The sequence below is a fragment of the Poecilia formosa genome, unplaced genomic scaffold (genome assembly GCF_000485575.1).
Source record: "Poecilia formosa unplaced genomic scaffold, Poecilia_formosa-5.1.2 Scaffold9, whole genome shotgun sequence".
Lineage (NCBI taxonomy): Eukaryota > Metazoa > Chordata > Actinopteri > Cyprinodontiformes > Poeciliidae > Poecilia > Poecilia formosa.
In genome coordinates this window covers 297,744-325,517 of record NW_006799948.1, presented here as the reverse complement: position 1 = coordinate 325,517, position 27,774 = coordinate 297,744, and the positions used below count along the sequence as shown (strand labels likewise).

The window sequence follows — 27,774 nt, the reverse complement described above, 5'->3', positions numbered from 1 at the left end:
GTTCACGACTATAATTTAATCTGATCCGTTCTGTTGGAGGTATGTTGTTGTAACCTCAGCTCCTAATAGGTTTTGTTCCAGGATTGTCCTGCATTAAGCTCCAACTACTCCTGTCATTTCTGTGAATAAATGAGAAATTTTGCACTTTGCTGGCACTGTTGTGTGATTTCTCTCTCTACATAGATCTTTCCTAAAGGATTATAAGGCAGCTAATTTGGGATTAGTACTCTGGTTTTGAGACCACAGGTTGTAATCAGGCAATTGGCTTGGAGTCTATCTGGTCTTGGACAAGAATTTGAAAAGATCTGGTTTTAGACCAGCTTTTTTTTAAGTCATTTTGTAATATTGTAATGTCCGGTGTTCGGTTCTTGGCAACGGTTCTCGTTTTATTTGGATGTCAAAAAGTTAAATTTTGGTCTCGTTTGACCAGAGCGACTTCTTGTTGGCTGTGTTCTGACGCGCTAACAGGGTTTGGGTTCTCAGTTTATCGGGTCCAGTTTTTCCACTATGCAAAAATCCTGTTTGCTTAAATTAAAATCCAACAGCACAATATTGATTAAAACAGTTTAATAGCATTTTTGTTGTTGTTGTTGTTGTTGTTGCTGCAAAATTTTTTTAAAAAAATGACAGCAGTTCATTCTAGGTGCTTCGTAATTCTTACATGCTAGTTTGCAAGTTGGTAAAAACAAGTGGCTGCAGTTGCTGGTTTCTGTAAGTTATTGTGCAGTATTACGTTAGACATCAAGCTACTTTTGCTAATTACTTTGGACAGTTGTGCGATTCTTTTTAACTTAGGTGAAATAACAAGTAAAACATGACACAACCACAGCTAGGTAGAGTAATAGTATCTTTTTTTTCTCCTTATGACAAGTGCAGATCAGTCTGATTTCAATGGCTTTGTCACATGCCAGTCCAAAATTCTTCATCACCGCTACACAAGGTACGTCCAGTCACTCGGAGAGCGGCCATGCTGAAAAAAGAGCAAAGTTTATACGGAGAAGGTTAAATGACAAACTTCTATCCTCTGGGGGCCCCCAAGCAAAAAACAGAAAAAACCCATCTTGCTAAGCCGCTAAGCACTAAACTTCTCTGCTTAATTGCGAGAGAAACACAAATAATCACATAAAAAAGAGGAAAAATAAATAAATAAAAACTGAAATATCCGTAAGCAAATCTGCAAACTCTTGTCAGCAGCAAAATGCAACGCCACACAACAGAGAAAACGGGAACTATAATAAAAAATCAAAACAAAATGCTCCCCAATCCGTGACAGGCGCGGAGACAAATCCAATTATTCGTGTCTCATGTTGCAAATTTGTTCTAATGGTCGGAGTGAGAAAGTAAATAAACGCCTGTGAAGGGGAAACAAAAGAATGTGATTTCTAATTAACTTGAAAGAGGAACAGCAGGGCGACTTAGTAAACCCATCTTTCATCTGCAGCCTCGGACCACTCATTTGTTTGTTGCACAATGTTGTCTTCGGGACGGGTTGGGTGTGTGTGTGTATGTGTGTGTGTGTGTGCACTGTACGGCTTGCCTCCAAATGAAATGTCAACAGATTTAACAGCACCGAGGAAGGAGCTGCAGCATTTTCCGGCGTTTTGTCGATTTTATTGTTCATTAAGCTCCCTCCTCCTCTCCCACTTGTTCCAGGCTTCATTTGCACCATCTTTGGCTTTGAAGATCACACGAGGCTGAGGCAATAATTGAGTTTGTGCAATTACAACGGGCATAATGAGAGAAATCCAGGAGTTTGCCTCGGCCCCTACCTCCGTCACTCCGCCGGCGGGCCGACAAACTGTCACTTTCGCCCGCGTTGCACTCTCCGGAAGACGGGAGGGGGGATCTTATCGCGTCCGCGGACGTAGCAGCATTCTTAGCACATACTCGCACGATGAAGCGGCCTGATATGCTAATTATTGACTTTTAGAAAGAAAACGCGCGAGGAAACAAACAGAAAGTTGAAGAGATAATTGCACGGACTAATCTAAGAGTTTGAAGGACGATACTGAGATCAGTAGGATTGGATATGAAACCATGTGTGACCATTGATCATTATAGAGATAGAGGTTGCAAAGCGTCTTAATGTTACTCATTTTTAGTGCTAGCAGCTGTGCTGGTGTTTTTTGTTTTTTTACCCTTGTTCATTTAACAAGCTCATCGTTTGTTGTCTTATAAAAGTGAATAATAATAAATGGATGACATTTTGTTATGCTAAAACCACAATAAAACCTTGTTTTTGTCTGAATTACATGCAATAGACAGACACAAAGGACTATGTGGACATAGAAGGAGTTGTACCATATTTTGGGGTTTCCCCCAGTGTATTATAAGCCTAGTGGGCCACCAGGCTTTACTTGTGCCCCCACCAGGCTTAGCATTAAGTTTTTTGGCATTTTTTAAGACTTTATAGTTGGTGTTCAGATATTAATCTTCCAATCTTCCAATAATGCATAATTATCAAGCGATGTTTTCAAATTTCCTGTCAACTCTAAACATTTTTTAACTCAAAAACATGGCGGGCCGCTGGATGAATCTCTGCCGAGCACCCCAACCGCCAGGCTTAGCAAGTTTTCTGGCGGAAACCTTGTATTTGGTCAAGATGTATTGTGTCCACTGTCCTTAACGCCCACAATCTGATCAAGGAAAGAGTTGGAGACATTTCACAAAGTTAAACAAACTCACAGAAATGTGAGTTAACTGATGTCATTGCAGTTTTCCGTAATCGCATTACAATTACATTTTTGCCTGACATCATGCAAGCCTATGCCTCGTCTTCAGCCTACTCGTTTTTTTGGTAAATTATACGGGTTTGTAAAGCAGTATTTTGTTTTTGTTTTCTTTGCGTTAACTTGAAAGAGTTAACAACATTGTTATTTTAACCAAAATAAAGCAAAAGTAAAGTGAAAGTATATTCATATATGAGAGCATCCCAGATCTAAATTCAATTAAGAATCCGTGGGAAGACCGAAAAATGTGTTTTTAAAGACACGTTCTCTCCAGAAGTTCTTCACACAATATCAACTCGTTTCAGATTTTTTACTGAAAACAAAGAAAAGAAAAAAAAAAAACAGGTTTTCATTCTACTCTTGTCACGCGCTACTTTATGTTGGGTTGTCACAAAGTCCAAGTAAAATACGCGGAAGCTTGTGGTTGTAACGTGGCTGGTGGAAATGCTGAACACTTTTGCGAGCGACGGTGAGAAGTTATGGCCTACACAGTACGAAATCTCTTTCAAAAATTACAGTTTACTGGATGTCTAGGTCTGCATGATGACATCACCCAAAGGTTTGTTTGGAGTCCATAATTAGCCAGGCTTGGGAATATCACTACACTGAGATATTCTTGGGGGATCTTCCTGGCTGTATGTCAGCCACAACTAGGCACAATGTTGAAATTACAGTTAGTGTCCATTGAGTGTAGGATTCGAAACCTAGGGGGCTTTTCCCCAGTACAAGTGATAAAATAATGATCACATTAAAGCTTATATGCCAACTAATAGGCTCAGTACACAATACAGTAACAGAGGATCAGCAATAATTAGCACACTCATTAACCCTACTGGGCCAAAAGCTATTAGAAATCTGTTTAAATCTGAAACGCTAAGTAGACTGTCAGTGGGAGTTTTTTTTCTGTTTGTTTGTTTGTTTGTTGTTGTTGGCTAAGAAGATTATACTAAGTCATTATTTAATTACTTACAGGATACCTCACTTATTATACACTTAGAGGAAGTTCACACATACAGTAAGTTTTATCAATAAGGACCGAAGAAGGTTTATTTAAAACAACTTTGTGATTTTATCTCATTAAGTTACGTAATAACTACTTGGATAACTGCGTGCCAATTCAATTATGGCGATAAAAGTTAATTGAATTTTTTTTTGGTAGAGGGGGTATTTGTTAGGGGTTGCCTTTTATTTGCAATATTTATTATTAAATTTTATGTTTTTTATTTAATTTGGGGATTTTTTTTTTTCTACCTCTTGCTACTCAGCTAAATCTTACTGTCACCGAACGCCGTAAGCTAAACCATGTAACATAAAAGGAGACATTTGTGTTTACCTACTAACCTGTATATCTGTCAGTTCTGTTGCAATCCTTGAAGATAACGAGTGCTTGTCTTGATTGGGGAGCTGCAAATTCTGGAAAAACACAAGCTTGAATTATATTGAGTCATATTTTATTGATAGAAAATTAGGAGTACCAACCCTATCCAATGTTGTTAAGCAGATACATAATTTTAAGACGTATTTTTCTCACACAATTAGACCCTGTGGGAGCATTTCTCTTTTTTTCTCCGCAGAGTTGCGGCAACATTTTAAGTGATTATGTGTCGTGCAGAACAGCAGAGAACATTTTTATTTATTTTATTTTTTTTGTAATTTGTAAATGGAAGATCTTTCTGTGGAAAAACTATTTGGGAATATGCCAAGTGAAAATGTAGGATCTTATTGGGAAAACTGGTCAAAAGAAAATTGGAGTGAAAGCTCTTACTTTACCTCAAAAAAAAAAAAAAAAGGAAATAAAAGATTTGTTGAAGTAAAGTGAGAAACACTAGGACATATTTCTCCCATTATGACTTATTGATGCTGTCTGTATAGGTTAGCTCTATTTTAACACATTAAACTTTACTATCTGCAGTTCTTAGATGGTGTTAGGGGACTGGTTTGTACATTATCCACTGAGAATAATAATAATAATAATAATAATAATAATAATAATAATGACTTAAATAATAATGAATAAAATGACTTTGTATATAAAACAAATCTTGGCTTGTAACATCTGTTGACTTTCACAGCTTCTCCGTACTTTCATTCATTGTTGTTTTCTTTTTCTTTAGACAAACATGTTTCTTAACTTTGCGAACAGAAATGAATGTAAAACAAGATTTGTCTGTCGCAAAGTTTCTTCCATTTTTGCTTTTTTTTGTCACAAATTATTGTTTGAGATCATTAATCAAAATTTAATGTCAGACAAAAGTAGGGGGGGGGAATTAAGCCACTTTCAAATTTCATCTAGTTATGGGGGGGGGGGAAATCCCAAACAAACTGGTCAGGGAAAAGTTATATGCTATGCTAACATTAACCACGTTGCAATTAGGTTGTCCAAAATAATGAATGAGCATAAAAACAGAGCAAAGAGCAAAGGCCGTAGCAGAGTCTCATCCCATCCACATGTCTCTGGTACAAACATTCGGCTGGAAATGTGTGGAAAAACCAGCCAGAGTCCAAAATTTCTGACCAAGAACAAAGTTGTAAAAATGTTGAGATACACTGAAGCAAAATAACAAGAGATGGAGAGCAGCTAAACACATCTGAACAGTGTTTACCAAGCATCTACTGAAACCAATCGCTTTGTTGTGAAAAGTGAAACTTTCCTTGAAGCTGAAATTTCTGTTTCTCTTCTAAACTCTGGCTCAGCTGATTCATCAAGTCCTCCCAGTACATATAAAAAGACATCTCATGTGCTAACTCTGGGAAGCTTAAAGGCCTAGCTTTTTTCTCTAGCTGGTCTCTTATTTTACACTAGAAGAAGAGTTTTGTGAATTTCTTACCTTTTCTTCGTACACAATGCTTCCTATATGGCAGACCCTGCAGGCAGTGCCAGAGCCAAACATCTCCTTAAGACGCTGCTGCTTCAGAGCCGAGCACAGCTGGCCCATCGTCAGGTATCGCTCCAACACTTTGAACTCATCCTTCGAAGCAGAGCAGCAGGAATTCAGGAAACCCGAATGCTGACCTTTAAAGTTTATCATCTCTTCTAAAATTTAACTGAATACCTTTTTTTTTTTTTTGTCCAATTAGGTATCAGAGTGTAAATAAGGTTTTGAATCACCATTCTCTACTAAAGGTATTTCTTACCCATTTTCTGGCGAGGTCCAGGATGCTCTGCCTGGTGACACCTGGAAGAATGGTGCCATCTAGTGGTGGCGTTGCAAGTTCCTCATCTAATCAAAATAAGCTGTTATTTCACCTTTCAGAAAGTTAAAACATAGATATGAGTACTGTCAAGTATAGGTCCAATGACCTCCGTCCTCATTGATCCAGTGCAGAAAGATATTCATGGTTCCTCCTTCGGTTATCTGGTGGTCCTCTCCGTACAGCCACAGCACCTGCTGACAGCCATAACTCCCCGCCTCAAGCTGTGCAAAGAGAGTCCCTCCATAGTTCCTGTAGAAATCCAAAACAATTACTGTAGCTTAGCTAAAATTATCTTCAGTGTGCTTTAATCTGCTTAGAAGTAAGGCATTAACTGGATTTTAAACCAAAAGCACCGTTTGCGCGTACCGACCCTCCCATCTTGCAGTCTCCAGTTCCGCCTTTCCAGGCCCGTGTGTACTTTGGGTCGGCCCACAGAGACAGCTCGGTGTTGAAGTAAGAGCCGGCTTGACACATGATTACATACAGCAAGGCACGGTTAGGTTTCTTAACCCCTAGAGAAGGCTGCGGTGGGAACAAAAACACAGAAACACACTGTTTAGATTTTAGAGCATCTATGACAGGAAGGAATTTGACAAAACTACACTTCTGCTCACCTCAGTGCCGATAAGTGTTGGTCTTATATACAGACAGGCTGGACCTAAATGAGGCACCCAGTCCTGGTCGATTTCTATCAGCCTCTTGATGCACCCCAGCAACTCTGATTGATCAAAGGCCTTTTTAAAAAAAAAAAAAAAAAAGAAGAAGAAAAGCAAAACAGAAACAAGAGCCAGAGATATATTTTTATTCTCTACCAGCCATCCTTTTCCTTTGACCTGCTATAAAATAAAAATGTTTCCTTGTTTTGTCCATCTTACAGGTAGACAAGCTCTCTCTGCAGACTTTGACATTCGCTCCATGTTCAATAGGGGCCTGAAGAGGCGGAGGCGCTTGTCATCACCTCGGTACACTTTCAGGCCTTCAAACAGCTCATTAGAAGAAAGACCATATTGAAAATGATTAAAATGTAATCAGAAACATCATATTGGGTATACAAGAAAAAGTCAGGTCAAGAAAAGAACTCGTCTTTGAATTTGTATTCAGATGTTTCACAGTTAGAGGTTGACATTTCTGTCCATTCTTTTTTGCAAAGGCCAAATGTCTCCGTCACAAATGGAGGATATTAGTTTTAAAGTGTTCTCGCACATCCTCAACTGGATTTGAGCCTGGTTTGGACCAGATATGTATTCATCTAAACTATTCCATTGTGGTTCTGATTGTATGTTTAACCTTATTGTCTTGTCAGAAAGTTAAGAACGTTAAATTTCTGTCCAAGGTGGTAAAAATGTAAATAGTTCAATGAGCGTGGATACTTCTGCGAGGCTGCGTACCTCGACGGCGTAATGCAGTGCTGAACAGGCTGGGTGAAGGGAAAGGTCCCCAAAGGGCCTGATGAGGGGAGTCTGCCAGCCATCATTGGCGTTCCACTCCACGGTCAGCATGTGGTCTGTGAAGACTGTCCCAAAGTCAACAACATCTGGCTTCGTCTTCAGACTGGTAGAGAGCTGGACGACGAGGTCTGCTGCCTAATGGAGCAGTAAGAATTAACAGAGAAAAAGACAAAGCTACACTATCAATTATTTCCAGTTATCTTCCTGGTTATTGAGTCTGTCAGAGTCCCTCAGCTTCGTTGAGGCACCCCACCACACCACTGGCTTGAATATGGACTTGGTCACTGGTGATGGAAAGTGTTGTCTTTTTTGGAATGTACCTCAGTTGTTTGTGGTCAACTACAACTTTCAGCCCAGGGTAGCACCAATGCATTTGTATGATTTGACTAGCACCACATCGGCTCCTGAGATGGAGATCCAACCGTATGTCTTTGTGCGGCTGAAAGGGGCCACCGTTTCTTTGGTCTTATCGACATTTAACTGCAATTGTCATTTTGTTCCTTCTCCACGCTCCTCACTAAAGTTGTGTCAACAACAAGAAGCAAATATAGGAAAGAAGGTATTCCTGTTGTAGGTCTTCTTCTGTAGAAGAAAACTACCAATAGCCATTGCCCTGAACACACCAGCCCACAGGCACATATGGAGTATGGGGATTGATACAACAAAAATGCAAAAACTGGAGTTGCCAGACTTCAGATGAATTGAATTTTCTCACTGAGAGTGTTGCATTTGTTTCCTTTTTCGGGTCTTTTGGAATTGAGGAGCAAAACTGCAAATGTTTCTTCTGCAGTACAGACAAAAGGATAAGAGGGATTGTTGCGGTTTCCTGCTGTTTTCCAAGACTGAATCCAATGATCCCTCTTTGAAAGAGACACCTCCAGTTGGCCAGGCATCAGCTATCTGTTGGGATTAGGCCGGCCCTTCATCTTCTCCCTCCTGGTGCAGGAGGTTCCTTGCATCCTAATCCCAGATTACAGTAAAGTACAGCACTTGTAAGGAATCAGTGAGCATACTGCCGGTGTCTTTCCAAACCGTTTCTGCTTTACAATTAGTTGCCTCACAGTTATCATGTTCCTTCAGATATACTTAAATAAATTGACTGTTGCACTTCACAACAATCAGTCCAATACTGCAAGGCCACAGCAGGCCATTAACAGAGCTTTACGCTTCCACATGAGAGCTAATCTATCACCGCTATTATCACTCACAGTCCAGTCAGAGTTTGGCCAGGATTATGTAGCTATAATTATTACCTTTGATGAGTATCTTGAGTGTGTAAGAAGGACTGAAGTGACATTTAAAAGGTTTGGGGGTTGTATTTACAAAGTACAAACTCTTAGGCAAAGTACTGAAGGACTATTAAAAGAGTACTTGAGGTCTAACATTTTGGTATTTGAGATCTATATCAGGTGTTGGCATAAAGGTTGCTAAATGTCCATTCAACTGGTCTACTCAGTAAGCAGAGTTTGAAATATTATAGCTAAACATTGGATTCAATCACTCCCTTATGGTTGCAATATTGCACACACTGAAACTGCATTCAAGATTTTGATTCAGTATGTTGTGTAGCTCTAAAGGCCGTGAAGCAAACACCCAAAACCGAAGCCAACGCTTCTCCTTGGGAGAGCATGTCTCCGTGAGTGTCTGCACATGTCTAATCTCCACCTGAGCCTGCTGTCTCCCGCTCAGACGTTCAGGGTCAGAAAACATGCAAAGCTCCAGCGACTTAGCGTGAGCTGGGAAAGTGGATTCTGCTGAGCAGGTTGCAGAGGAGCAACAGGAGGACATGGGCAACAATGGAAACACACTCCTCACCTGTGAAAGAATGGGCATTTATTGTGAGGAACATGAAGCCGAAAGCTGAATCACATGCTTAAAAAAGAGGCTTGAGTCTTCTGTTTGCAGTCTGCTTAGAGGTTCATATATTCGGATTATCTTTTTATCTGCTTGTTATCACAATAGGAAGACAGTGGCTCTTAAATCCTTTTCAGGGCTGCTTTGGGCAACATGAGGGTAAGCAGTGGTGCTGTAATAACTTCCATGTTGGTCAACAAGGGAGACTTTTGAGTGTGAAGGAGTCAGGGAACCATGAAGATGCAATACCTGGAGCTGCTACTGAGGGTAAGTGAGCTAAGTTCATAGTTATAATAGGATTTAGTTCTTTACTAAAATCACTTTCTCTGAACCATCAAAGCAGACTTCTTTACCTTAAAGCTGCTAATACTGCTGCCAGCCATGGTGTAGTTTATTGTCTGAAAGAAACATTAACAGTCTTAGCAAGAATGAAATGCCGAAATATTACCACTTCACAAGTATCTCAAAGTTGGAGCCCCCTAATAGCTGTATGAGGCCATTTAGGGTTACAGGTGGATAAATATTTTTCCTTCACAGTCTTTTTATTCTGAAGCAATTATGAGAACTGGAAGCATTCTGCTATATGTTTGATATTCTATATTGATAGTCAAAACGTAGCCATGGCTAAATGCAAATGTAAGCAGAAGTTACACAAATGTGATAAGAAAAACAAATGGCACATCTTGGTTTCCAATATAAACAAACATTCTTGTCCTTATTTCAGAAAAGGAACTCCGACTTTTATTTATTTTATCTCACAGACAATCCAGTCAAAAGTGTAATTAGCTTAAGTTAAGATGTTTTTAATTTACCTTAAGATGAGGAGATCTGTCCTAGCCTTAGGCGTGGTGATGGAATGAAACACTGTGCACCTTGACGTTAAACAGCTTACTGGTTCCTCGAGGGGAAGCAGTGTCATCGTTGTGATGTATACATTCAGAAACAAATTTACCAACTCTGACATACTTCATCACACCAACACCCTGGGGGTTATTAGTGAGGTTTAGGGAAGTCATACGTTTTAATCTGACATACTTCAAATGCCTAAGGAAAAACTGTTGGCAAAACCGGACGAAAATGTTAGTTTCATCTCAGATACATCCCATTATCCAAATCTTAGCGTTTCCTTGGGTGTAATGTCTCAGTCGTACCGCAAGGAGGAGCTGCTGACTCATATTCTGAAGCAGGTTTTAGTTCTGACAGTCTCGAGCTGCTTGTGCGCGTGCTCGATTTGTCTGTGTGGACAGTTCGCCAAACATTTCATTATTCCTCCGTGGATATTTGCTCGGAAGAGACAACAAAGGTAAAATAATACATATACTCACATTTTCGCATAAATTGAAGAATCAGGCATGCAGTCTTTATTTTGAGGTAGATGTTTTTAAATGTCTGGTTACATTTCGGCGAAAATGAGAAAAAATAACTTTAGAAAATAGGTTTTGCTTATTAGTGAGACGCTTATATTGCCGTTTTAATGCTATTGAATTAAAGCTCTTTTTTTTAAAAACAAACATACATTTACATTGCAAGGAAAAATAGCAGTGAAATAACAAATTCAGGTCAATTAATTAGCAGGTTTGCGCACCTGCTTTACATATTTGACCAGGAGGACAAAAGAAACATCCCTGGGAGCTTGCCAGGGTTAACAACTTTTAATTTTGGCTTCCATTATTATGTTATCTCGACCAGTTTTCTCCTCTGCTCTGTGTGCTTCTGACACCTGTCATTTTAAATCTACAGTTTATCTCGTGTAACTACATCCTTGAACATCTCTTGTTAAATTAACAATCCAGGAACCACGACAACTCAAAAAGGAGACCTCTGAGTTCAGAGGCTTTGGCAGTTTGAGGATTGTATAAACTTGTATTTCTTAATTGGAATATTATAGCCAGGAAGAACAACTAACACAAGTGGAACAGTTAATTCTAATACAACTGAAGAAAGTAGTCAGGTGGATAATATTAGACAAAGGTTTAACTAGTTTGCTTTTAAAATTGCACTGAAGCCGGGAAGAAGCTAATTCTAAAAAACCAGTAGCACGTAAGTTACCATGGCGATTTGTAACTAGCCTTATCCAGACCAGGCTAACAGGAAGTTAACCATGATTAAAACTAATTAATGGCCTTAGTCAATGGCACAGTCATTTGTTCATTGTAGTCAACCTTTACCAGATACTGTAAAATGATACATTTGATCTCGACCTGTCGCGAGGCCATCTTGTTTGTCCTCTTTAAAATGTGTAAGAAAAAAACGAGTAACATAAAGTAATCTCTGTCAGATTCACATGTTACTGTTATCATCTGGTAACATTTCTTCACACGGATTACACTAACGTTTGGTGTAAAATTGGGTTGTAAATGTGACAAAATGTAAAAGTTCAAACTGCATGAATACTTTTGCATAAATATTTTTTTTTTCTATCCCCCAGACCTCACCCTCTCCTATAGTAAGGAATTCAGCACTTCCCCCAAACCATGAGCAACGTGGACTATTGCACGCCTCATCCTTCACGTCGGCACAACCCCGTGGAAAGCATTTGCCGCAAGCTTCAGACCATCCAGTGGCGTGGTGACAGGGAACCCAATTCACCCTTCCAGATCCCTAAACTCTCTTCCAGCAGTTACGACAGCCCTCAGTCCGGCCTCAGGCACAACCTGGAAGCCATCCTGAAGAAAGGAGCCGTCCTCAGAGACGAGGAGGAAAGGGTTAAAGGGATGGGGATGCCAAGCTCCCACAGCAGTGGCCTTGGTTCCTACGTACCCCTCTCATCTCCCAAATGCAATCCATCCACACCAGCTAATGTCACATACACAATCACAAGCACTCTGGGAGAGATGAGAGGTGCTGATGGGAGTGATTTAAAACATGTGAGGACATGGCAGAGGTATTGTTCAACACCCACAGGCCAGTCCAGGGACTCCCCTTATTTCACGTTCACCCGAGGGCCAAACCCGGCGCAGTCTGAGAGCGACAGCCAGAGCTCGAGCTTGAGTCCTCCTCTGTCCCGCACTTTCACGTCGAGGAACAGCATCCTCTCCTACAACGTGAACTTCTGCTCTGCAGACGCAGCGAACTCGGCAGAGTGTGAGCTGCCCTACCCCGCACTGGTTGTGAAAAGACTTTCCATGGGAGATGGAGGTAGGGGGCAGAGTCTGAGTGCCAAAGTAGATTCGTCTGGCTTTCAGAAACTAAGAATTGTTTGTTACCTTGGGTTTTTTTTAAACATCCTTATAATAATTAGTTATTATGAGTACTAATTTGCCCAAAGTGATATATTCTTTTTCAAGATGTATCTTTTGCAGGGGGGGGGAGGAAACTGTCACATTTGTGGATCTAAATTGCACACAAAAGTATTAAGTTTCACTCTAACAGACCATAAAACTAAAATGGATTTGGCAAAGCCAACTAATATAGCAGTAAAAGTGAACTACAAATGTAGTTTCTCTTAGGAAAGTTAGTTTGGGTTGGTTTGTAGTTCTAACCAATATTCAAATTATTTCTAAACCACAAATGCTTTTTAAGTATCTCTAGACATAGCAGAAAGTTTTAGCATCTCCTTGTTAAAAGCATTTTAGTCATATGACTCTCCATATTAATCTTAAAATACAGCCCAGCTCTTATAATGTGAACAAAGGAGATTACAATAAAGTTAGCCTCTTTTGACTTCAGAAAACAAATGAATGCCGTAAAGAAGGTAAAATAATTCTACCTCACTGTTCCCTTCATCTTTAACATGCAAAGTGAAGCTTGATTATTTTTATAGAGTGATAACTGCATGTAAATAAATATGAAAACAAGGTGGGGATTAGGAGCCTGTGGCAGCTTTGACTTCTACAACCTTTCCCCTGTTGATGTGAACGTCTAAACTTCACAAGATTATTTTATTCTCGTTCAGGTTTTTATTAGGGTGAAGTGGAAAGTGTTTGGTAACTCGCTGTTGGACTTTTTGATTGACTGACCTTGAAGCAGAAGTCTATTTTTGTTTTGTGTAATTTAAAATTTTAAATAATTATCAAAGACAAAACTAGCACCAATCACTTTATTTGACATGAAAATTCTTTTACGAGATATTAGGAAGAAATGATCCAGTTACAGTTCATCATCTAGATATTTAATTTTAATATTTTCTTTTAAGTAAATAAGTAATTACCAATCCTCCACCTCTGTACTTTTTTGGTGAAATTTAACAGAAACTGTGTTTGGTCATTGTACTGTTATTTGCTACTGTGCCTAAAGGGAAATCATGTGCCTGCCGCGCTGCATAATTCAGGACACTCTGTCTGGTGTGTGTTGTACTCAAGCTCTTTCAGGAATGTCGATTAACTCTGAAAATGGAAGAAACATGGCAGAAATCAGCCTCATCTGCGAAGAGAATCTGCTCGATACCATATTTCATGCTTGTGACACCCAGCGCAGAGGTACGCCCGCTCACACACATACACTCACATGGGCTGTGTTTGCTGGGTCTTCTGTCAAACAAAATGACTGTTTTTAGAATGTATATTGCATATAAGTAATTTGCTGCTGCTGGTCTGACTATTCAGAAAGCAGAGATCTACTGGGGTTATAACATATAGGTGTTTTTCTGTACAAATAGAGGAAAAAATCAGATGAACGACTGTTGGAAAAAATGCCTTGTTGATATCAGAAGCGAATGGACAGAGAGGAATGAGTTGATAGAAAGACAACATTACCTTTAAATAACCGCTTGTTACCAAGGTATGCAGAATACGTCGCACCTTGATGATGATGAGTCGTATTGTGCCAGTCAGTTGCTAACAAGAGCTAGTTCTAAACACGGAGGAGCTATGAAAAAATTCATTAATTGAGTTTTGTAGATTACTTATGGATTATGCTAATACCCCGCATCTGTTTTATTTTCTCCTGCTGTCTTTACTCACATAAACTGTACAGTGGTTTGATTTCCAAAACAATGAATCTCATCCACACATCTTAATGGTTCATCAGCAGAAAAGAAACATGAAATTTTGACATAATTTTTTTCTTTTAACCATTAAGTTGGCATAAATGGTACTTGAAGACATTTGTACGTTAACTACATTGCAACTATATTTTAGAATATTATTCATACCCCTGTTAGAGCCCAGCTAGAGTGCAAAACTTATCTGTGGAGGGAGGTAAAGACTGAGATGATGGCAAGAAGTAAAATGTTCAAATTTCCAAAGAAAGTACACAAAATGCTTAACAGAAGAAAAGTTGGACTACTGTAAGGACAATGTGACACGTTTCCTTGATTACTGAGAAGAGTGAAAATCCTAGATACAAATCTTTTGTAAATAAACTTGTATAAACTCATGTAAAACTGTTTTAAATTACGTTTTTAAGAGACTCCTCATTTCCTATTAGAATCTATCTTTGTGGATGAGTAAAAATACTTTTAAATTTAGGAATATGAATCACTTTCAGCTTAACTGTTGGAGTAAGTGAAAGGAAAGAGGTTGAACTCCTCTGTCGTTGGTCTATTTTTTTTTTTTTAAATAGAAAATTTTGATAGGTTACTGTTTATGTAACCACAAACTTAGTTTTAGCCTGGAGTGAGAAATCTTTTATAAACCCAGTAGTTGAAAAAGGTTCACTATCACTATGGTAACTGCTTTTGTTTCCATTAAAGCAGCACTGGGTGCCAAAGTGGACACGATCACTGTCAAAACCTAGAAAACCAGCAGATTGAAACTGGTGGTTTGTTGTGAGAGATAAAAATGTTACAGAATTCAAACATCAGTGCTTTCAATCGACTGTGTTGGAGTTGTCAAAGACGGCTCTCTCCTTAAACTTGGTCACGCTTTCACACTCTAGGTAAAGTGTACGTGTCTCATATTGTCAACTACCTGCGTCACACAACCAGTCGAAGCTCCGAAGACAGTGGACTGGAGGAACTTTGCAACATGCTGGACCCAGAACGTAAAGACGTGTCCATTGATCTGGACACCTACCACGCTGTCATGAAGGAGTGGATAGATGACTGCCGCAATAGCAGGTACTGGGAAAATGTGGTTTTACTTTAAGTAGTCCGTTTCTGTATGCCTATTGTCAGTTTCAGTTTCTTTATATTTAGCGGTTTTTGGCTTTTGTGGTTTTTGTGCAATTTGAAATTGTCTAGAATTGGACTGGGCCATTGCAATACCTTGATCATTTCCTTTTAAGCTACTGTATTTACTGCAGTGTTCGCTAATCTAGCCAGCAGCAGCAGTAGTCTTGGCTTAGCTTTAGTTGTGATACAAATAAATTAACTTTTTAATGCTCTGGTGTTCTGAAGAGTTCATGATTGACTCACTGATTGCAAGATTCCAGGGTCTTGAACCTGCAAAATAAGTCAAATTTATCCTCCACCACAATCCCTCAAAATTACTTTTAGGCATTATGCTGAAATCTTTCTCTTTTTGCTTTGAACATGGTGCCATACATGGGGGCAAACATCTCTTCCCTTTTAGACAAACGTAACCAAAGTAGAGACGTCAGTGGATTACTCACCCAAAGCATTTTGCATTTCTTAAACTCCTTGCTGCTCTTTCAGTTTATTTTGGGACCTTTGAAACTGTTTTATAATAAATGACTGTTAAAAATGAGTTCACTTTGATTTTTTTTTTTTATCACAGAGAAGTCTCAGCAGAGAACCACATCCAGGAAGACTCAGTTAAACTCAAAGATGGTGCCTCTGGTGAATATTCGTTTAACCACCCATCTGACCTGTAGATGCAACTTGTAGTCAACACGTAGAGACTATTGGTTTTTGTTTGTGTGTTTTGCAGCCCGAAGGTCTATGTTGCTAAATATGACATCGGGAAGCTTGGAGGCCTTTGGTGGAGAGGCATCTAGAGTGGAATTGTAAGTCAAAGTTACAAGTCCGCCAAGTTTTTTTGTTTTATATGTGACATCCAGTATTTTGCATATAGGGTATTATTCACAGACGAGTGTTTGTGTTTTTCATTTCCCCTTCCCAGTGAAACATCAGAGCTGGTATATTGTGTTGCTGATCTTCAAATGAGCAACCAAAAGCTTCAGGAAGAGGTACGGAAGCTGAAGCAGGTGGTGGAGAGCATGGAGGAGAGCAACCAGAAACTGGCAGAGGAAAACGAGGACCTACGCAATCAAGCCAGGCTGTAAGGTTCTCCTAATTCTCTCACAAATGTGAAGTGCTGGCCTACTGAAGCAGCCTATTTTGGCCTTATTCGTCCTTCTTATTTTACGACAGAAACCAACAGCTTACACAGAAGGAGAAGATGCTGAAAGAAGAGGTGGAAGAGATGAAGGCAACATTGAGCTGTACAGAAGAAGGGAGAGCTCGCGCCTCGGCACACAGCAAGCGTATGGTTAGTCATGCATCTTGAGGCTGAAGAAGACATCTTTGGTGTTACTTGATGGTGCAATCTGTTCTGAAATTACAAAGCTTTATGGTTTGAGTTTAATTAAAGCCCTGGTGTTAGTTTCTTAGCACATCACTAGTTATTTTTTTTCCATTACAGATTATAAATATTATGTCATCAGACTTGATTTACATAAATATTTAGTCTGAGGTTTCAAAATGTAAGAAAACTGCATGGCATGCAGTTATGTATGTGAGTTATGTATGGATATTTATTTTTTTCCTAGGAGAGAGAAAATCAGAGCCTGATTGCCCAGATTTCATCCCTTCAGGAAGAGGTACTGAGTAAATAACCTCACTTAACAGACATAATTACTGAAAATACTAATAACGTGGTCCAATCCGAACAGAGCTGACTATTTGTTCAAACGTCTGACTGATTGATTTCCTAGAACTTTAAGATCACCATGGAGACAGACGAGCTCCAGAACAAAATAAGGGAGCTGTGTGACTTTAACGCTGACCTTCAGGTATTTCTACCACTTGTCTTTTATTCCTGATACCCCCATTATGCACCACTGCTTGGTTGGATTCTTCTGAGACAGTTTTCTATAACATATATTCAGTCATTTAACATAAATTGTGAACTTTTAAAAGTATCTTTGCATAATAATAGTGATCCACATTTATGTTTTTGGACCTTTATCCAGCTGCAAAACCACTCCTTTGATGCCGTCATTGGTGAAAAAGAATCTATTATTGTGGAGGTGAGTTAACTTGTCAAGTGTACTGTTCTAAAGCTGCTATTAATCAGTGCAGTCATTTTTTACCAATAAATCTAAAATCAGGTGCATTGCAAGAAGTTTAAAACCTTTTCAATCTCAGCCTCAAATTTTGCATTTTATTTAGATTTTAAAAAGTGACAACATGAAATAATACAGCATTTTAATGTGCTAACTTAACATTTCTAGATTTCCAATAGATTTTAGATTATTAAAAAAATCTAAATCTGTTTATTGTGCATTTATGTTCCGTTTTCTCTGATTTAAAGAAAACTTGTGTAAATATTTTAGTAAGGACACATCAGAAAACATTTGTAGCTTTTATTATGGTGAAAGATCGATCTATAAACTATTCACTCCAAGTTTTTGGATTTTCTTTTGGAAAGAATTGGAAACCATGTCACTTTTTTTTTCCTTTTCACAATTATGCACCGCTTTGCGTTGGTCTCTCAAATGAAATCCCAGTAAAATGACCAGTGGCAGTTTTCACATTTTTACAAACCTCAAACCTATACCACTTACTTCCTGCAGAAGAACAGACAGATAAATGAGCTGAAGGCAGCAGTCGAGGAATATTCTGCCATCACAGAGGTCAGTCTGGTAACATGCATCACATTATGAGTTATATATGTACTAAAATGTTTATTTTAATTTCCCCTGCCATTGAGTTAAAGTCAACTGATGACACTCATCCATGCCTAATTTGTTATAAAGTCAGACTGAAGACAAGAAATTATCCCAAAAAATGATAACATTTGTTGAATTAAATTAAATATTTGTCATTTAAAGCATTTATGCCCAGTAATGAACTTGTCATTTACTAAATCACACGCTCTCTTTGGAAATTATATTGTTGCCTCTCATTTTCTCTAATCCAGCTGCTGAGGAAGGATAAAAACAAGCTTGAGACCCAAATACAGATGATTCTTCCAGATCTCGCTGGGTAAGTATTTCAAGTCATCTCGTTAAAAAAAAAAGGCTCCTTTTTTCAGAGGAAGAACGTAATTGTTTTATTTAATTTTTTCCCTAAACCCATTACCCTGTCTGCCTCACAGGGCTAGTATGGCTTTGTCAGTGGCTTACAGATTAAACCAGAGCAGTCTGGGATCCCTACAGACAGAACTGGCTCTGGCACAGTCACCACTGGAGGTCAGCACCCCTCCACTCTCTCTATTTTGCTCAGCTTTCATTGTATAATTTAAGTGTTCAGTGAAAACATTTTGTACAAGAAAGGACTTGATTCTTCACCACTCATCACTTACTATCACAAAGTGATAGTAAGTGATGCACAAGGCCTTTTGCTAATTGATTTTAAAAAATCACTTATGCTTCCAGACTTCTGCTGGAGTGAACTATTTGTCCACTACAATGACCACGGCCTCTTCGCTGGACGAGACGCTGGACAGAGAGGTGTTGCTGATGTTGCAGGGACCCAACACTGAACATGTAGCTGTGGAGTACAAGAGTCTCTTAAACAAACTGGTAATTGAGTATGATTACATTTGAAACCATGACCTGAACTTCTGATAAATCTGTTTGAATATTGAATAGCCAGAACCCATCCAGTTTGAGCACAGCATCCTGTTGCATTTGTTTTATTTTCACTGGCAATTAATTGTATTTAGATACAACGGTGGATAGCTTTTGTTATTTTAAGTCTGTTTATGGTGTTTCTATAGGTGTAGAAAGACATGACTGCCATCTGAAACCTGTGCTTGAAAACTGTGGTGCATTGCCAAAGAGCAAAAGACTAGAGATGGTATAATGATAGGTTAGGTTTAGAGCAGTATTTCAAGAAGGTCAGTACTTGTGTCTTTTACCTTTATTATACTTCCTTAGCTTTGATAGTATGCTCTGTCTTTGTTTCCCAGAAAAGAGATTTCAAAGAAGAAGCCACCTGCGTCTTATCTGCAGTTCAAAACATGATGGATAACCACACAAAGTCAAACAGCAACAGCGACCTTGATCTTCAGGTTAGATGCTCTCCAGTTAATTTAAAAATCTTAACTATGGCTCTTTTAGATTGAGTAGTTTACTAATATTGTGTGGCATTGTCGTTTACGTTATTGTTCAATTTCATTTAAGCCATGTAGGCTTTAATGTTGCTGGCCTCTTTTATATATCAATTTGCGAGATAGTGGTAGTGGCTTGTAGTTTTGACTTGTATCTATCAAAAGCTTAGACTGTTTTCTTTCATACATCAAAGTAGAAGAAAATACAGAAGTGGTAGCTGCTTCATGTGATTTTGAGTTTTAATTCAGTCTAGGATCTCTCAATCTCACACATCCTAAAATGGTTGATTTTTGTCAATTTTATGATTAAATAAATTAGTGTTGTTTTTTTTCGCTCGCCGGTAAAAAATGTCTTAAATAAATGATTGACACGAAAGGAGTTCACAAATATTAAAATTTCTGAATACCTATTTCTGAATTGACCACTTACAAAATCTCGATACCCAAACAAAGCTAAATAAGAAAACTTTGTGCATAGCTAAAGCTTTTGGTGAAATACTTTATAAAAATCTACATGTTTTTGCCTTTAAATCTGCAACAAGCTATTTTCATACCTAACATGAGTCACAAAGTTCTGTGTTCTCCATCTTCCTCACATCGCTGTATCTGCTCTCTCTTTCCTTCTCCCTCTCTCTCTGCTTCCCACACAATATTTCTCCTCTCTGGAGATCTCACTTATATAACTATGTAACAGGCTCCATCCAAGCAGTGCTGCTTAGTCAGTGTTGTACCATGATCACAACCCACTCCCCTCCTCCCTTCCTCACTGTGTGTTATTTTTTCTTCTTCTGTGTTGCTGCCACTCTGCATTTATTAGCCTTCTACTGTCAAACAGCAAAAAGCATCCCCAATGAGACAGAAAGCTTTAGTGCACCTGAGGTGAAAGCGGTACAAGCTAGTTTTATGTTGTGGCATTTCAGTACGGCAGGGAGAATGAGTATTTTTAAAACAAGATGCTACAGGTTGCTCACCCTGTAGCGTTTCATCCATTGGAGAGACGGTGACCCCTTTGCGTTGTCCGCCTGCAGACGGTGCAGGCTGAGCTCGATGCTAGGAGGGCAGACTGGGCTGTCGGCTTGGACCAGCTGGCTCAGTACACTGACTCATTAGAAAAGGAGCTGATCAAAATGGCCAGCAAAATGAGGAGATCCCGCACTGAGATCCTCCACCTTTCAGTCAGGTGAGTGCATTCTGATTGTCTGATCTGACTGGATGAGAGGAATTTGTGGATATTTGGTATGAGAACATGGGATGTTTGGTTTAGAGTGATCTTATTGGATGAATCAGTTTCTAGTAGGCGGAGCTAGAATTATAACTTTTTCAGTACTGACTGGCAGAGACTATAAGGACCCTAAAACATTTTTTTATTTACCAACAGCAACTATTCAAAATGTAGAGTAATTTTAAAAAATATATCATTTTAAATTGGATCATCTTTGAAGTTTAAGCAACCCTAAAACTGTCAACTAACATCCTATTGTCAGGTTGTCCATTTGTCCTCTTGTCCATTTGTTCATCCGTCTGTTTTTTGTCCATCTGTTGATCAGTCTGTCAGTCCCCTGATTAGTTTCTCTCCAACAATCCAGCTGATACAGCTAAACAGCCTTTTATCTGTGTTCCTCTGCCCACTAGTCAATCTGCTCATCTTTTTGTCCTTCTGATTTCTCTTCCATCTGTCAGTCCATCACTCGTCCATGCGTCCCTCTGTCTATTGTTTTTCTTTGCATGTTTCATAGTTAAAGTCTAGCATAAGTAAACATCTTGTCCATAAATTCATGGTAAAGTTTCTCAGAAAAAGTGTAAAACTTTAACATAAAAAGTGTAGAAACTCTGTTCTTTGTTCATTCATCTCTTGAAAAAGTTAAAGCTAACAGCAGACAAGTTTTTAAGATGAAAGTATCCCCTTTTTTGTTGCTTGTTCTTTGTCTCAGTTGACTAGTCAGTTGTACTGAAAAGAGGAAGACCAGCTAATTATCCTGACCACAGCGACCCCAAAAGGCTTACCTCACTAAGTTTGGGCCATTCCTGGATTTCCCTCTGACTTTGTGTGTGAGAGAGAGAGAGATGGAGAGAATTTGCCATGTGCTGCAAGCTTGTGTGTGTTTCGATGTGTGTTTATGGAGACACCCATCCCCTTCAGATGTATAAAAGGCCTAGGCCAGTGTGATATTAGAGTAGAGAGGGAGAGTGGATTGTCTGTCCAGGTACAGCCTGTAAGACAGAGGCATGGCTCTAGCATAAGTCACATCTTAGTCTGTGGGCTGCAATATTAAAGGCTACATCTACAGAAATAAAGTGAGGAAATCAATACAGTGCCAGTGGGAGAACTGGCGCTGGTCACCCTGGGCAACAGAATGGGACACTGCATGGGCCTGCGGATTGGGTATCGTATGTCTATTTTCATCCAGGAGCTTTGTGTGGATACGTTTTCATTCTGATACTTCCAGACGCTTTGGGAGTTCTGCGCCCCTGTGCTGCGATTTGCTTGGGAAAAATCTAACTGGGGGGATTTTGTCTTCCAGGGTGCAGGAGCAGGAGAACCAGAAGCGGCAGCTGTGCGAGGAACTGGAGCAGCTAAAGATATCTCAAGACAGCAGAGAGGCCTCATGCCAAACACCTGCACCAGAGGAGGAGGAGGTCTGAGAGGAGGGAAGAGGGATGTTATTGTACAATTGATTAATTACGTTAAAGCAGACAACACGTTATGTAGTCTAGGTGTTTACTGGTTTACGTTTCAGTTTTTAGTACTTTAAATGCGTAATCCGTGACGCCAACACAGTTATCACTTTGGCCCGTCAGATGCAGTGATGCAGCTTGTTTTGTTTGTAGACAGCTGGAGCATCTGGTAGAGAACAGCCGAGTTTGAGCCGGCGAGTTAAGTGGACATGAGCGCCCACACAAAAAATTAATAAGGCCACACACCTACACACTTTTTAAACCTCAGATTGTCGTGCTTGCGCATGCTGGAGCATTACAGTGGCACTGCTGTTACATACAATGACTAAATCATTCTGCTGTAATGCAGCTCCTAGTTTCAAATTATTCAAACAGCCCATTGCTGATGTTTGAAACTTATTTAAAAATCATGGCTTTTTCTCAGGGGTTGAGAATAACCTGATCCCTCTTGTAATTTGCTTTTGGATAAAACTTCTTTTTTTTTTGTGGATTAAATGAACATGTACTTGTCATGGTACTTTCAAATCTTAAAAGATTAGTAGTACCTGTAGATTCAATTGGTGCAGTTGGTCTCATAGGTTTCAGATTGTGAATGGTGGAATGGAACAAGGAGATGAGCTGCTTTATCTGAGCCACCTCCAGCACTTTCATCAATGGGATTTGTCCCGTTTTCTTACATTTTTCTTGTTTCTGTAATTTTTCTCTTAGCCTGACTTGGACTGGGATGAAGAGTTTGCTCTACAGGACTTCTTGAAAAATGACCTAGCAGAGAGGAACTGCTGGGTGCAGGATGGGAAAAGAGATTGCAGCCCTGAGGAAAAAACTGACTATTCGCCAGAGAGAGTTGAAGAAGAGGACGGGGAGAAGAAGTGGACAGTAGTGGACACAGTTGGGGAAGGAGAAGTGAGAGATACATCAACTCCTCTTTCCTCCGTCTGCACAGATGTTCAACCTGATCAGAGCATATCTGAGGGAAGACAAGGTAGGCAGAGGCAGCAGTAACCTGTTTGCATGATAAATGTATTGACATGCTTTGGTACAGATCTTTAATGTAAAGTGTTTAAAAGATTTCATGTTAAGATGTTTATCTTTTGTGCCCATTGAGAGCTAGTGATGAGTACTGACAGAGTTTGGAAAACATCCCTTATGTTTGTCATGAACCAAAAGCAAACAGAAAAACAGCAGGGATTTGATAGATCTTGCTCCCTTCTGAACACAGGGTGAGAAGGGAGCAATATTTGTCAAATCAAGATTTGCAGAAGAAATCAATTTTAGCCCTTGATGCCAAGTTCTGCATTAGCTGATGGTGTGGTTGGTCTTATCTCAGATGAGCTCATCATCTACACACTGTACATGAAATTAAATTTTGTTGTAGCTCATGTCATTCAACAATCTTGAAATTGTTGTGAATGGTGAGGCTATGGGCAGGAAGGATATCAGGTAGCAGTCTGTATTAGAACAACCTGAAGAGGTCTCTGACTGAAGAATGTTGATGTGTGACACTCATGACTGCCTGAAGCCTCCTTTTTATTTCCTCTGAGATTGGGGGTCATAGTTGATGTATTATTTGAGCTTCTAAGATGCTAATCAGCCGCTTCCATTTGCAAAATATACATTGTTGCCATGGTTGCACATAGTAAAAAGTCTCCAATTTTTTCCAGCTGCACACCATTTAAAAACTAAAGAGAACATTATGAAAAAGATCTAGAAAAAGAACAAATCTGAACTAACATAACAGAGCTGCTCCAACATGCTGCCACCATGAACCAGACAACAGGGTCCATTTGTTGCTGTTCAGTTAATCTGCTGCTTATTTCAACTCAAATAGCTGCCACTTTCTGATTTGATTAGTCAAGTGTATCAGCTATATTCAGTTTTTTTTTTGTTTTTTTTTTTTTGTCTCATTCTTTTTCATTTGACAAATTTACATGACCCTCATTATGCTGGAGATTTTTGTGGGACTTTAGTACCTCAAAATCAAAATCTTGATTCTTATTTTTCCTTCGCATTTGTGTCTGTGACAGCAGGTTATACTGAAATGGGGGTCATGGGCTGCGCATGCTTTCATAGCACCAGTGCAGTACACTGTCTGCCATTATATGGACGCACACATTCTGTGGCCCCTGGAAATAGACCCCTGCCTTCTATGGTGGTTGTAGTTCTGATCTTCTTAACATTGTGTGAGAGAGAGAAAGTGTGATGTGAATGTGTCAACACATCTCCAGAATTCTTGGCTTCCTCAAGTTCCTTCTATGGCCGGGTGTGCGAGTGGTCTGAGCCCCCGAACTGAGCTTGGTAATCCCTGTTTCTCTTCCTGCATGAGTGGCTGGCAGGCAGAGAAACGGAACAGGGTGAATATAGGCATAACGCCCCTTCATACATGTCATTTCAAGATTCAAGATTCAAGATACTTTATTGTACCCTATCTGCCCCGCCATTGTGTTTTTATAACAAATCTGCAGCTTAAGGACACTTGAGATAAAACTTTGGGGTTTTGATGTCTATTTGTTTTCTCCAGCCTTTAAGGGATCTTCTTGTTTTGTTTTTTTTTTGTTACAGATTTTGCAGCCTGCACACAATCAGAACCTGAGGTCATTTGTCAACCTTTGCAGGTAAAATAACCTCAAAAATCAATTGATACAATAGTAAAGTATGTCTACATGAAGTGGATTAAGAAACATAAGTTGATGAAGAAAGTCCAGATTTTTTTTCACACTTGTATGTCTTTTTCTTTTACATCTCACCATTTTTTTTTCAACAAAACCATAGTGCCTTTTTCAGATGATTGATTTGATCCATTTAGGCGACCACATTTTGATCCTCTTGAGTCCTGTTACGACTCAAGGTCAAAACAAAACAGGAGACCATGCAGGGGTTAAAGTGCATTTACACCTGCAACCCAGCCTACAAGGCCCAGGGCCGTAACAAGTCCCAAAACCTTCGAAATGCCATTATAACCCTTTCCAGACTGATGAGCATTAATTAATTTGTATTTTCTTAGCATTACAGTAAGCAAGAACCACCATGATATCCACATAAAAGCCATTTTGCTTTTATTTATTTAATAAAATATATTGCCACCATCAATAATCAGGTTTATTATTACAATTCAAAAAAATGTTTTATAAATGCTATTGGAGTGCAAATTTATTCTCTTACAACCTGTTATTCATCTCAAATTGAGTTTAGTAGTAGACTGACAAATAGTTTAAAATGCAGAGCGACTATTTAAATTTGACGCTTATGTTTCTTGATCCAGATAAGTTAAGTTTCAATGCTCTGTTGTCTTTTCTTAGCGTATAATGTGACTGTTAGTGCTCATCTGTAAATGATGCAAGTTTTAAGCTATACCCAACATTTCTATATCATCTTTAAAGCTGCTCTCTGTACTGTCATATTGAAAGCTGTTATGAAATAAGTTTATATTTTAGTTTGACTTCTTCTGAAAATCAGCTTAAAACTGTCAGGTTATGAGTAATTTCTCATCTGTTTTCACACTTCTCACTGGTTTTCAGTCACACTTGCACGGTTTTGCAGTTAGATGCAGAGGCATTTCCTGCTGCTGTGTTAAAGGAACCATTTGCTCAACATATTTCAGAATCAACTGAAATGCTATTGAGATTATGATTTTCTGAAATAAATTGTTTTTCAAAATAGGCTTAGTTTTGTGACTGGCTGGTTTACATGAAAAAAAGCTCATATGCTTGTTTTATTTTTGCTTTTGCTTTTTTTTTTTTTTTTTTGCAACAAAGTGCCTCTTGCAAAACAAAAGGCACATAATGTACTTCACTTTTTCCACATTTTGCTGGTATGGCCTAATTCAAAATTGTATTAAATTAATTGCGTTCCTCAAAATTCTACACACAAATAACCCATTGTAACAATGAGCAAAAAGTTTTTGATATTTTTGTACATTTAAGAATAGAAACCTAAGAGCTGTGAATCATAAGTACGGACATCTCAAAATCGAGGTGTTTCTGCTCTTTCCACATCTTGAGGAAAGGGATAAATACAGTTTGGAATGAGGTTGTAACATAAAAATGGAAAAATACATTAAAAAAATGGGAATGGTTGTTTTCAAAACCAATAACACAAGACCACACCCATCTTCTTCTGACGTGGGGTGCATCTTAAGTGATTCTCTGGGATTTTTTTCTCCCCCCAAGTTCTGATCCTGTTCATACATTTTTTTCAATTCTCCTACCATTTGCCTACCAAATAGTTCTTCACATATCATGATTCACTGCCTCTGCTCTGAGGCACCAGGCTCCATATTTGCACTAACACTGCCTGCTTCCTAATATAGAACAGCTATGATGAAACCTTAAGATCACACCGAGTTGAAAGGAATGAGTTGAAGCTAGATGGTATCTTAACTTGGATGTTTTGCATTCTCCCCACTTGTTCAAACAATTTAACACCTAAGAGGTTTATAAAACTTCACCACATTATTCATGCTGTCAACTGTGCGTATTGAAGCTGATGCAAAACTTAATTTAAGTCTCTTGTAAGCAACCCGTCACTGATGTGCCGAGTTTGACTTGTGCAAGACTTTCTCATCTGGCAAAGTTTTGTTTCTGCCTGCTGTTAAGCGTGAGCTACTTGTTTGATCTTCCATCCCCTCATTCCCATTATGAATGTTTATCGTTTTGTTTGCATGTGTTTCAGAAGGCGGCAGCAGTACCACTGAGCGCCCACTCACAGGCTGTCGGCATAACACACCCAGAGGCGGTTGCTCTCCCTGATCTGTCCCACTCAGGAAACAGTGAGACTTTTTTTCTTTCTTTCTTTCTCCCTCTTCTCCGTTTCTGCTTCACTGTCTCCTGCTTCTTAACGTCACCTAGACTACAGCCGTACTTGATAGCATTTAAAACTCAACCGAGGCATGACTCATTTCTCGACTCACTCAATATGCTGTTTGTTCAGAGCAGAGAGCGATTTTTCAAAATCTGGTTAAATCGTCAGCCTTTCTCATGGAGCTTGTCATCTTTCAAACTTAAACCACTTAATGTGGTGCTTTGCCATCAGGATCCAGTTCAAGTAGATTATTGTGACTGATATCTAAAACTTTACCATGGGAAAAGATTTTATTTTTAAATTTCGTTCTGTTTTTTTGTCTCAGCAGGTGAAGAGACAAGTGAGCTTCCAGAGTTCAACTCCGGCCTTCCAGCTCCAGCTCTAAACTCACCGGCTGAACAGGATCACAGCTCCAAGCCTCTTGATTCAGCTGCTGCAGAAGCAGACATGGCTTCTGCAAGCGACGCGTCACCTGGAGCAGATGAGAAGATTCCCAAGAGCGACAGGTGAGTCGATGTTTTCAAAAGGAAATTGCCTTGCGTTTATCCTCTGCAATTGTTGACCTTACCACTAGAGGTCTCTAAAGTTAAGTATTTTCTACATTAGTGCCTTGTTGATAATACTTCAGAGTACTTTTTATATATTACTGACTGTGAAGATTTAAAGGGACAGTGAGTAAAATATCATTGTGTCAGAGATATTACATTGTTTCTGGTTAAAACTATAAGGTAACGGATATTCCTACCACTATGAAAATGTCGAACTTATGCAGTTGTATTTAAATAAATAAGTTACACCCAAACATCATAGAAAATTTAGTGAAGGAAGAAGTTGAAGAAGCAGAGGTCAATAAGTTATAGAGATGTCTGTATTACTGAGAATTTCTAAAGAAAACCAGTTTGGGAGTTGAAGGTGCAAATTGACACGTCCCTTGTATTACGACACTCATGTCATCTG

At 39.1% G+C, this 27,774-nt stretch overlaps 2 protein-coding genes across 10 annotated transcripts in view; one reads left to right on the top strand and one right to left on the bottom strand.

Annotated features, from left to right (window-relative positions):
• Positions 1–834: 834 nt before the first annotated feature.
• Positions 835–10,309, bottom strand: bcat1 (branched chain amino-acid transaminase 1, cytosolic). Its single transcript, XM_007577508.2, has 11 exons — positions 10,039–10,309; positions 9,580–9,624; positions 7,313–7,507; positions 6,800–6,910; positions 6,539–6,658; positions 6,295–6,446; positions 6,031–6,173; positions 5,865–5,950; positions 5,558–5,698; positions 4,071–4,142; positions 835–970 (listed from the first exon to the last, which is right to left on the bottom strand). Exons 2-11 carry the CDS (start codon positions 9,607–9,609, stop codon positions 932–934), a joined length of 1,089 nt encoding a protein of 362 aa, XP_007577570.1. The 5' UTR covers positions 9,610–9,624; positions 10,039–10,309; the 3' UTR covers positions 835–931.
• Positions 10,310–10,420: 111 nt separating this feature from the next.
• lrmp (lymphoid-restricted membrane protein) overlaps positions 10,421–27,774 on the top strand; it is a 31,139-nt gene continuing 13,785 nt past the window's right edge. For 6 of the 9 annotated variants that reach the window (XM_016663393.1, XM_016663418.1, XM_016663417.1 and 3 more), the window contains exons 1-22: positions 10,421–10,529; positions 11,655–12,364; positions 13,528–13,644; positions 15,044–15,224; positions 15,844–15,905; positions 15,997–16,072; positions 16,189–16,347; positions 16,440–16,557; positions 16,838–16,888; positions 17,003–17,080; positions 17,261–17,317; positions 17,864–17,923; positions 18,211–18,275; positions 18,388–18,481; positions 18,668–18,814; positions 19,204–19,305; positions 20,373–20,524; positions 21,867–21,982; positions 22,727–23,002; positions 24,580–24,632; positions 26,689–26,785; positions 27,143–27,323. In XM_016663393.1, the coding sequence (XP_016518879.1) occupies positions 11,701–12,364; positions 13,528–13,644; positions 15,044–15,224; positions 15,844–15,905; positions 15,997–16,072; positions 16,189–16,347; positions 16,440–16,557; positions 16,838–16,888; positions 17,003–17,080; positions 17,261–17,317; positions 17,864–17,923; positions 18,211–18,275; positions 18,388–18,481; positions 18,668–18,814; positions 19,204–19,305; positions 20,373–20,524; positions 21,867–21,982; positions 22,727–23,002; positions 24,580–24,632; positions 26,689–26,785; positions 27,143–27,323 (2,906 nt within the window). In that variant the 5' untranslated portion in view covers positions 10,421–10,529; positions 11,655–11,700. The remainder of the gene's footprint in view (positions 10,530–11,654; positions 12,365–13,527; positions 13,645–15,043; positions 15,225–15,843; positions 15,906–15,996; positions 16,073–16,188; positions 16,348–16,439; positions 16,558–16,837; positions 16,889–17,002; positions 17,081–17,260; positions 17,318–17,863; positions 17,924–18,210; positions 18,276–18,387; positions 18,482–18,667; positions 18,815–19,203; positions 19,306–20,372; positions 20,525–21,866; positions 21,983–22,726; positions 23,003–24,579; positions 24,633–26,688; positions 26,786–27,142; positions 27,324–27,774) is intronic. The other 3 variants (XM_007577446.2, XM_016663408.1, XM_016663400.1) reach the window with 2 other exon arrangements.